The sequence below is a fragment of the Myotis brandtii genome, unplaced genomic scaffold (genome assembly GCF_000412655.1).
Source record: "Myotis brandtii unplaced genomic scaffold, ASM41265v1 scaffold1424, whole genome shotgun sequence".
Classification (NCBI taxonomy): domain Eukaryota; kingdom Metazoa; phylum Chordata; class Mammalia; order Chiroptera; family Vespertilionidae; genus Myotis; species Myotis brandtii.
In genome coordinates, this window is record NW_005355089.1 from 969,527 (window position 1) to 978,671 (window position 9,145).

At 49.3% G+C, this 9,145-nt stretch overlaps 1 protein-coding gene across 3 annotated transcripts; it reads left to right on the forward strand.

Moving 5' to 3' along the window:
- Nucleotides 1–1,743: 1,743 nt before the first annotated feature.
- APEX2 (APEX nuclease (apurinic/apyrimidinic endonuclease) 2) lies at nucleotides 1,744–8,567 on the forward strand. 3 transcript variants are annotated; one of them, XM_005860898.2, is made up of 6 exons: nucleotides 1,744–2,074; nucleotides 3,073–3,156; nucleotides 3,776–3,956; nucleotides 4,501–4,647; nucleotides 5,398–5,467; nucleotides 7,289–8,567. In XM_005860898.2, the coding sequence occupies exons 1-6, from the start codon at nucleotides 1,927–1,929 to the stop codon at nucleotides 8,195–8,197; spliced, it is 1,539 nt and encodes a 512-aa protein (XP_005860960.1). In that variant the 5' UTR covers nucleotides 1,744–1,926; the 3' UTR covers nucleotides 8,198–8,567. The 3 variants fall into 3 exon arrangements, with proteins under 3 accessions (XP_005860960.1, XP_005860961.1, XP_005860962.1); XM_005860899.2 differs by lacking the exons at nucleotides 3,073–3,156; nucleotides 3,776–3,956 and having other exon boundaries at nucleotides 1,994–2,074; XM_005860900.2 differs by lacking the exons at nucleotides 1,744–2,074; nucleotides 3,776–3,956.
- The last annotated feature ends 578 nt before the right edge of the window (nucleotides 8,568–9,145 follow it).

Consider the following 9,145-nt stretch of genomic DNA (forward strand, 5'->3'; position numbering starts at 1 on the left):
GGGGGGGGGGGGGAGAAATAATTATGCTGCAATTCTGGGTGAGGAACCTAAGTTACACTTTTCCCTGTACATTGTATATGTCTATTACAGGGGTCCTCAAACTTTTTAAACAGGAGGCCAGTTCACTGTCCCTCAGACCGTTGGAGGGCCGGACTATAGTTTAAAAAAAAACTATGAACAAATTCCTATGCACACTGCACATATCTTATTTTGAAGTAAAAAAACAAAACGGGAACAAATACAATATTTGTATTTGCATGTGGCCCGAGGGCCGTAGTTTGAGGACCCCTGGTCTATTATTTCTGTGTTCTCAAAAACAAGTCACGCCCTAGCCGGGTGGCTCAGTGGGTTTGGCTCAGAAGGGTCCCAGGTTTGATTCCAGTCAAGGGCATGCACCTTGGTGCAGGCTCCTCCCTGACCTGGACCCTGGTCAGGGTGTGTGCAGGAGGCAACCAATCAATGTGTTTCTCTCACATTGATATTTCTCTCTGTCTTTCCCTCTCTCTTCCACTCTCTCTAAAAATCAATGGAAAAAATATCCTCAGGTGAGGATTATAATAAATAATAATTAATAATAACAATAAAATGAATTAACTTAAAAAATCAAGTCACTAACCTGTTGGTGCTATTGCTATTGTTCTTTGTTATTCATTCAACAAATATCTACTAACTCCTCTAATATATGTTATCCCCCATATTAGGGGATGGGACTAACAAGATGAATCAGACATGTTCATTGCTCTCAAGTTGCTGGCAGTCTAGACAGAAATAGAAATCAATGGTAGCTGTGCAATGTGATAAGTGCTGTGACAGAATGGACCACAGGGTGCCGTGAGGGCCTAGAGGAAAAGATCTAACTCGGGAGGTGGGTGGTTAGGAAAAAGTTACTCCAAAAAATATTCCTTGAGCTGATTAAGATAGGGTTTGAATCCCAACTCTATCACTTCTCTGAGAATGAAGTGAATTCACTCAATCTCTCCTACTTAGTCTTAATGGCCCTTAAAGGGTTGTCCTGAGAATGAAATGAGATAATGCATATGTAAGAGCCATGGGAGCTTGGTAGCTCACTTAAATTCTCTGGGCCTCAATTTTACTCATCTGAGAAATGGAGCCAAGAGAATGTATGTGTCCAGCCATGTCCTTAGGATGTTATAAGGCTCAAGACAGATAATGGCTAAAGGGCAGGCTTGAGACAGCCTCCTCCCTCCCACTCTCCCCACCCAATAAAGCCAGAGCCCTCTCCCTAGTCTTATGCTTCGTAGTGCTCCCTCCTGCAGCGGCAAACTTCCCTTCACGCATCCTTCCTCCCTCGCAGCACAGTTATGTCAGCTGCTCCTAGGGCGCCAGCGCCACAGCTGTCTGCTTTCAGGAGGCGGGCTGTCACATTGGGGGAGGGGCTTCGGTGGCTGCATGGTTCCGCTGCATTTGTAAGTCATCGGAAGCATCGAAAGGGCTTTGGGGCAGAGCAGAAACGCGGTCACACTAGGATGCGTGAGCTAAAGTGCTGCGGGACAATGGGTGGAAAAGGGGACATATGTAATACTTTTAACAATAAAGATTAAAAAAAATAATAAAGTGCTGCGGGAGAAGCAGAAGCCCTACCGGAGGCCTTTTTCCCGCCATTCATTCCTCCTAGATGTCCGCTCCGCCCCCTGCAGCTTCCTCTCCTGTAGCCAATGGGAACTGAGGGGCTTGAAGCCCCGCCCACGTGCGTCCTACCGTTGCGTGGCACGTCACAGGACGCCTGCGCAAGTGCGCGCGGAAAGCCGGAAGGCCCGGGCCAGGGGGACTTGGGGGAGTCCGGCCGCTCTCTGGTCCCCGGGTTGGGCGCCCGAAGGCCGGGCTAGGGGGACTTGGGGGAGTCCTGTCGCTCTCTGGTCCCCGGGTTGGGCGCGGGCTGGAAGATTTTAACGGTTTGGTGTCACAATGCTGCGCGTGGTGAGCTGGAACATTAATGGGATTCGGAGCCCTCTGCAAGCGGAGGAGCCCAACAGCTGTACCACCATGGCCATGGCGCGCGTTTTGGACAAGCTGGATGCTGACATCCTCTGTCTTCAGGAGACTAAAGTTACCAGTGAGCGTTCAAGAATCCAAGACCCCTACCATACTTTCCCCTTTCTGCTAACTTGCCCGCCGCTCCATATCATTTCACTCTTCTATTTCTGTCTTTAGACTCCTCCCCTTCTTAGACCCTCTCAGAATCCCAGTCCCCTCCCCTTGAAACTCCTATTTCTCAATTCAGCTAGATCTCCTAATTCCCAGTTCATCTCTCCTGTCCCCAGCAGACTACTTCGCTCCCCCCCTTGCAACCTCCATCCTCGCTCAGATCCTCTAATTCCCATTCATTCTCCTACCCCGGCTCAGCCCCCATAATTTTCTCCCCGCCCGCACACTGTCCATCTCCACTTTCAAGTCAGACTCCCCAATTCCTCCTCCCTGCCCCCAGCTCAGATCCTTTCATTCCCACCCCATTTTTGCTCCCAGATCGGACTCCCTTATTTCCTCCTTTTTATACCTTCTAATTAGATCCCTGGTTCCCCTTATCTCTCCTCCCATCTCCCTCCCCCCCCCAAGCTCAGAGCCTCATCATTTTTCCCTCATGTTCATCCCAAGCTTATTCCTCCCAATTCCCTCTCCTTCCCATCCATCTCCCATCCCCAGCTCACTCTCCTGATTCCTTCTCTGCCCCCCCCCCCACATTCTCTTCTGAGACTCCCTAACTGCTTTTCCTTCCATCTCCAGTTCAGATACTCTAATTCCCTCTCCTGCCCCCAGCCCAGATTCCCAGCTCCCTATTTCCCTCCCCCAGCTCCATCCTGTCACTTAGTCACCTCCCTCCTCCTACCTAGTTCTCCACCTCCCATTCCATAGTTCCCTCCTCCTAATTCCAGTATCAATTCCCTCTCTAGTCCTAACCTTTCGGGCTCCTCCTCTAATCATAGATACTTCCTTTTTATTTTCCAACTCTGACTCTGATGTGTACAAGGAATTGGCCTTACATCTGTAATTCCAGGCCTTTATGTGTCCTGCGTCTTAGTTTCATCTCTGACATAATCTTACATCTTTTTTCAGGGGATGCACTGACAGAGCCCCTGGCTATCATTGAGGGCTATAACTCCTATTTCAGCTTCAGCCGCAACCGGAGTGGCTATTCCGGTAAATGGGGGTTTTGGGGGACTTTAAATTGGTGATGAAAGCAGGTAGGGAGAAAGGGTTTTCCAATCTTTGATGAGAAGGTAATGAGAAACTTAGGCTTTTAGTCCATAGAACTAAAGCCACATAAAATTGTTTGTCAAATTTTATGTGTCAAATTATCCTATTGGACCTCAGAAGCACAATAGTGTGGTGGTTAATTGTATGAGCTCTGGAGCCAGATTACCTGGGTTTAAATCCTAGCTCATTTCCTAGCTCTACCCTTTGGCAAGTTGCTTAATCTCTTTATGCCTCAGCTAGAAAACGGGGATAATTCGTACCTCCTAAGGCAATTATAAGGATTACACAAATGAGTCCACGTGATAATGGTAGTAGCTAACACTAGTTGAACACTTATCATGTATTCATGTACAACACTTAGAATATTAGCTGCTGTACATGAAGAAATTGAGACTTCAGGGTTTGAGTAGAGTTTCCCCAGGCTCTAGGGAGCCATCAATGGCCTTTGAGTTGGTAGAAGCGTTGATACAACCACACTTGATGAAGATGACTCAGGTGACTTGTGTGGGGGCAACAGGTTGTTGGCTGCCAGGCCTGCTCAAAATACCCTGTCTGTCTCTAGGTGTAGCCACCTTCTGTAAGGACGGCGCCACCCCAGTGGCTGCTGAAGAAGGCCTGAGTGGCCTCCTTGCCCCTCAGAATGGGGACGTGGGTTGCTATGGAAACATGGATGAGTTCAGCCAAGAGGAGCTTCGGGCTCTGGATAATGAGGGCCGGGCCCTCCTCACTCAGCACAAGATCCGGTAATAGCCCACCTCCCCCCTCTCACTGAGCACTGCTGGTTCTATTCTACATGTGATTCTGAGGCTAGCCTTTATAAACAGGCATTCTCCATAGGAAACTTGCCAAACTTGCCTTTCCTGGACTCTGGTCTTGGCTGGGTTACTCACTGTGTGACACTGGGTAAATCGTGTTCCCTCTGAGCCTTGAGTCCCCCATCTCTACAGGAGGCAAAGCTGGGAGATTCAGCTCTCGTATTTCCACAGGCACAAATAAAAGCAATTTAGCGTAGGCTGAACTCATTGCCCCAGGGTGTTCTCATTCTGTGTGTCCTGTCTTTTTGACTGGCAGCACCATCCCTGCTTTACCTGGGTGTCAGCCTAGATGGCCCTCTCCTTGCCAAATCTCTCGTCAGTCCCCAAGTCCTGTGTGTGTCAGCTCGTTCATGTCTTTCTGTCCCCTTTCTTTGCGCCAATCCCACAGAGAACCATTAAGTGGAAGCCCCGAGGTGTGAGGAGGAGAGGCTTGAAAATGACTCATTTTCTTGGGGGGTTCTGTTCTCCCCAGCACCTGGGATGGTAAGGAGAAGATCTTGACCATAATCAACGTGTACTGCCCCCACGCGGACCCTGGGAGTCCTGAGCGGCTGACCTTTAAGATGCGCTTCTATCGCTTGCTGCAGATCCGAGCAGAAGCCCTCCTGGCAGCTGGCAGGTACTGCAGGCTTGGGCAGCAAGGCTTCCTTGAGTTTATCTTGTGTGCCCAGCCTATGTCAGGCTCCATTGGAAGGGAAATGGGATATTCGTCTTGTGAGTTTTTTCAGTCTAGTGGCAGACACCAGCATCCCTACTTGAATAGGCCCTGCTCTATAAGATTATGAGGACCAGGGAAAGGAACACAAATACAGGGTTTGTACTCAAATACCTCTGAGCACCTATTCTGGCTCCTCCTGTTACTCACTATGAGCCCCAAGGCTAGACCTGCTTCTCTTTTCTCTTTTGTCAAATGAATGTATGAGTCCCTATCTCACAGAATAGCTTTAAGAATGAAATGAGATGAGGAATATGAAATTCCTGGGAGCAAATAATAAGTGTTATCCCAGAGAGGGACAGGAAAGTGAGGGTGTGTTAGAGTAATCAAGGGATGCTTCCTAGAAGAAGTGGTACCCCAATTCAACTTTGAAGGACCAGAAAAATACCCTGAGGTGATGAGTCAGACAGTCATGTCCGATGGAACAGTGTCACCTTTGGAGATCAGAATTGAGTTGGTTAAGAGTAAAGGGCAGCAAGGTTACAATGAGATTGTAGAAGGAGGCTGTTACGAGTTGCTGTTGGTTCTCACCTTGGCCTCAATTTGGGAGGTGGCCTGTCTGAGCTCTTGAGCCCAGGAGAACGTAGATGGGCCAGGACTACTGCTTCCCTCGCTTGAATGCCCAGTTGACAATCCCACTGTTGTGTTTTTCAGCCATGTGATCATTCTGGGTGACTTGAACACAGCGCACCGCCCCATTGACCATTGGGATGCAGTCAATCTGGTAAGGCTCCCTCTATGCCCCTGACCTCACTCCTGACTGTGGTTCTGTTCAGCCAGCCAATCAGTGCTGGTTGTTTTTTTTGTTTGTTTGTTTGTTTGTTTTTGGCCCAGGGGCAGCTTCCTTCATGGAAAAGCAGAACTTAGTTTGAAATACTATTCTCAAAGCACTGAGGATTGTTTATTCATTCAGTAGACTTTACTGACCCTACCCTTGACCTAGCCTGAGTCACATGATGGTGACCCAGGTTACCACCCAGTTCTGACTCTTGGCCCCTCAGAGTTCTCTGTGTGGTGGTAGGCTATGGACACATGACCAGCCACTTATAGAATGGTGTCTTCAGGGCTGAGACAGAGATGGCAGTCCAGGTAGCTAGGGAGCTCAGAAATGGGATTCCTGGGCCAGCCTGGGCATCGGGGAGGCATCTGAAAATGTCTGAATCTTAACAGATGAGTAGAGTAGAGCTTTGGGGCGAGGGCACCAAAGCATTCTAGCATGAGAAAAGGCTACAGGTTGAGAATTTGCCTGGTGTGCATAGTTAGCTGCAAGTCCCATTTTTAGGGGGTGACATGGGAAGGGAGGTGAGTGGCCAGAGATGGGGCTCCTTTGGGAGCCAGAATTCAAGGGCCAATCATTTTTCTAATACACTCTGTCTCCTGCTCATGAACCTTTTTTTTTTAAGTTCAGAACTATCCTAGATCTAAATTCATCTTCTACCTTCTTTCTTCCAGCAAATGAGAATTAATAGTACCAGGTCACATGGCACTGTCCAAAGTAGCAGAATATGTCCACTTCCCACAAGATCAGCTCTTCTAGTTTTCTCATCTTTAAAAATGGCACTATCATCCCCTTGGTTGCTCTTTCCAGAAGCCTGGGAATTGTGTTGGTATTGTCCTTCTTCCCTCCTCTACCCTTCCCACATTCAATTGGCCAGCGAGTACTGTAGAGTCTAGCTCCACATCATCTCTTTTTGAAAAATATATTTTTATTGATTTCAGAGAGGAAAGGAGAGTGAGAGAGATAGAGACATCAATAATGAGAAAGAATCATTGACCGGCTGCCTCCTGCATGCTCCCCACTGGGGACTGAGCCCGCAACTTGGCATGTGCCCTGACAGGGAATCAAACCATGACCTGGTTTATAGGTCGAAGCTCAACCACTGAGCCACACCTGTCGGGCTCCACATCATCGCTTAATTTCAGTTTTCTCTGTCTCCTCTGGTACACCCCTAGTCTAAGGGCATGAACTATAGTAATCAGTTGCTGGTGTTCTGGCCCTCAGTTTGGCCTCCCCTCAGGTGTTTGGGTATACTGTCCCCTCCTTCCAGGGGCCCATCACAGAGGCTGTTCTCTTCATTTGTAACACCCTCTGCCTAGGTTACTCCTGCTCAGTGTTCTTTGAACATTTGTTGCATTGAGTGGGTGGGTGAATTGGATGGATGGATGAACTGGGGAGCAGAGTCAAAGGAAGTAATCAGACATGGATTTCTGGAGCCCCTGAGCTCAGGAGTGAGGGATGGTCAGTGAGGGCTTTGACACAAGAGAAGCCAAATAGTGCCAGAGGGTTTAAATGAAAAGGCAGCAGTCTTCTTAACTCCTAGCCCTAGCCCTACTTTTTAGAGGCAGCCACCTTTAGCTTCCTATTTTCCATTCTTTTGGTGAGCAATTCTAAGAATTGCTTTGATGAAGCAAATAAACAAATGAGGAAGGATGGAAATGGAATCCCAGCCGTTGCTGGATTACGTTTTCTTGTCTGTAAAATGAAGCAAAGTCCCTTCCGGCATCTAGTTCTGCCTTTCCCTTTGTCCCCCTTCCCTTTCCCCAGGAATGCTTTGAAGAGGACCCGGGACGCAAGTGGATGGACGGCCTGCTCAGTAAGCTGGATTGCCAGGGTGGGTCCCACGTAGGGGCTTTTATTGATACCTACCGCTGCTTCCATCCAAAGCAGGAGAGGGCCTTTACCTGCTGGTCAACAATCACTGGCGCCTGCCGTCTGAACTATGGCTCCCGGATTGACTATGTGCTGGGAGACAGGACTCTGGTTATAGACACCTTCCAGAACTCCTTCCTGCTGCCTGAGGTGATGGGCTCTGACCATTGCCCCGTGGGTGCAGTCTTGAACGTGTCTTCTGTGCCGGCAAAACAATGCCCTCCTCTTTGCACCCGCTTCCTCCCTGAGTTTTCAGGCACCCAGCTCAAGATCCTTCATTTCCTAGTCCATCCCAAACAAGAGCCTGTGTCCAAGCAGTCAGTGCTGCAGCTCAGCAATCAAACCCAGGGACAGATGCGCCAAAACAAAGCCCATGTGCGCTCAATCAGGCCTCGGCCAAGTCGGGCTGGCTCCAGCAAAGGCCAAAAAAAACTGATTAACTACTTCCAGCCATCCTCCAGCCGTCTCCAAGCTTCTACCAATTTGGAGCTTCCTAACCTGCATGCCCTTGTGACTCCAAAGATCCCAGAAGACAAGGTGATGGGCAAAGGGGTAGAGGGGCAGGCCAAGGATGCAGAGGCCAAGGATGAGAAGGAGCTACGGACCTCATTCTGGAAGTCTGTGCTGGGGGGTCCCTTGCCCATGCCGCTCTGTGGGGGCCATGGGGAGCCATGTGTGATGCGAACTGTGAAGAAGGCAGGACCCAATCAGGACCGCCACTTCTACATGTGTTCCAGGCCCCGGGGGCCTTCCACTGACCCCTCTTCTCGCTGCAACTTCTTCCTCTGGAGCAGGCCCAGCTGAGCCCAACCAGGCAAGGGATATCTGGCCTGGTCAGCCGTGTACATGAACTGAGGCCAGCACCTTCCTAAGCTGTCACCTCCTCCCCCAAGGCCTCCTTCCCCACCCCCTCCTCCTCCTTCACCTTCCTCAGGGATCCTTCTGTTTCTTCTTTCTCTTCCTCCTCTAAGGCCTCTCTCCTCTCTCTTCCTGCCTTGCTCCTCATTGGTGAGCTACTTGTGCCTTAATTCTGCACCCCAGTCCTCCACCCCAATTTCCACCTTCCTGTAAGAAGTACACAGGAACCAGTTGCTCCAGGAACTTTTAAGACCCTTTCCTTCCTTGCTAGGAAGTGTATCTGCCTCAATAAAGTCTGTGTCTTTGTTTTAGTGCACCATGTCATTTGAAGGTTTTGGATATGCTCCATGAGATGTTATCTCAATACTGGGTTTGCCAACTGCCTGTCACCTGGTGGTATAACTCAGGAAGAAGGGAGAAAGGAGGAGTAGTGCTCACCATAAAGGGCTCTGCTGAGTTGTAGGGGTTCCCTGCACTGCTGAGGTTGGCTCGACAGAGGAGGTGGGTGTGGTGTGACAGAAAGCTCAGGTGGGTTGTATAGCTGTCAACCAACACTTCCCAACTGGTGTGTCTGACAGTTGCCATAAATGGGTTATGGGGTGGAAAGTAATGGGTCTCAGCTTTAGAGTTGCCAGCCAGGGTCCAGAATTGCACAAGTGTCAGGAAAGATTGCCTCGTAGGCAAGTATCACTAGTTTACCTGAGTACGCCATGCAAATGTTTTCTGTGTCCTGTGACCTGGCAAGGTTGGGAGCATTGCCTTGAATAAGTTGCTTTCTATAGTCAAGCCTCTTTCTCACCTGGTAAAATGGGGCTGCTAAGTCCTGTTCTATAAGGTGTGGGAAGGAAAGGATAATGGATTGAGGAGGACATCCATTCCTTCTGCTGGAAAGTA

Bases quoted from the DNA above. Each gene is read 5' to 3' on its own strand.
- APEX2 (XM_005860898.2), top strand. From the start codon at position 1,927: ATGCTGCGCGTGGTGAGCTGGAACATTAATGGGATTCGGAGCCCTCTG. The intron at 2,075-3,072 runs GTGAGCGTTCAA...ATCTTTTTTCAG, and splicing joins TCAGGAGACTAAAGTTACCA to GGGATGCACTGACAGAGCCC. The intron at 4,648-5,397 runs GTACTGCAGGCT...TGTGTTTTTCAG, and splicing joins GCCCTCCTGGCAGCTGGCAG to CCATGTGATCATTCTGGGTG.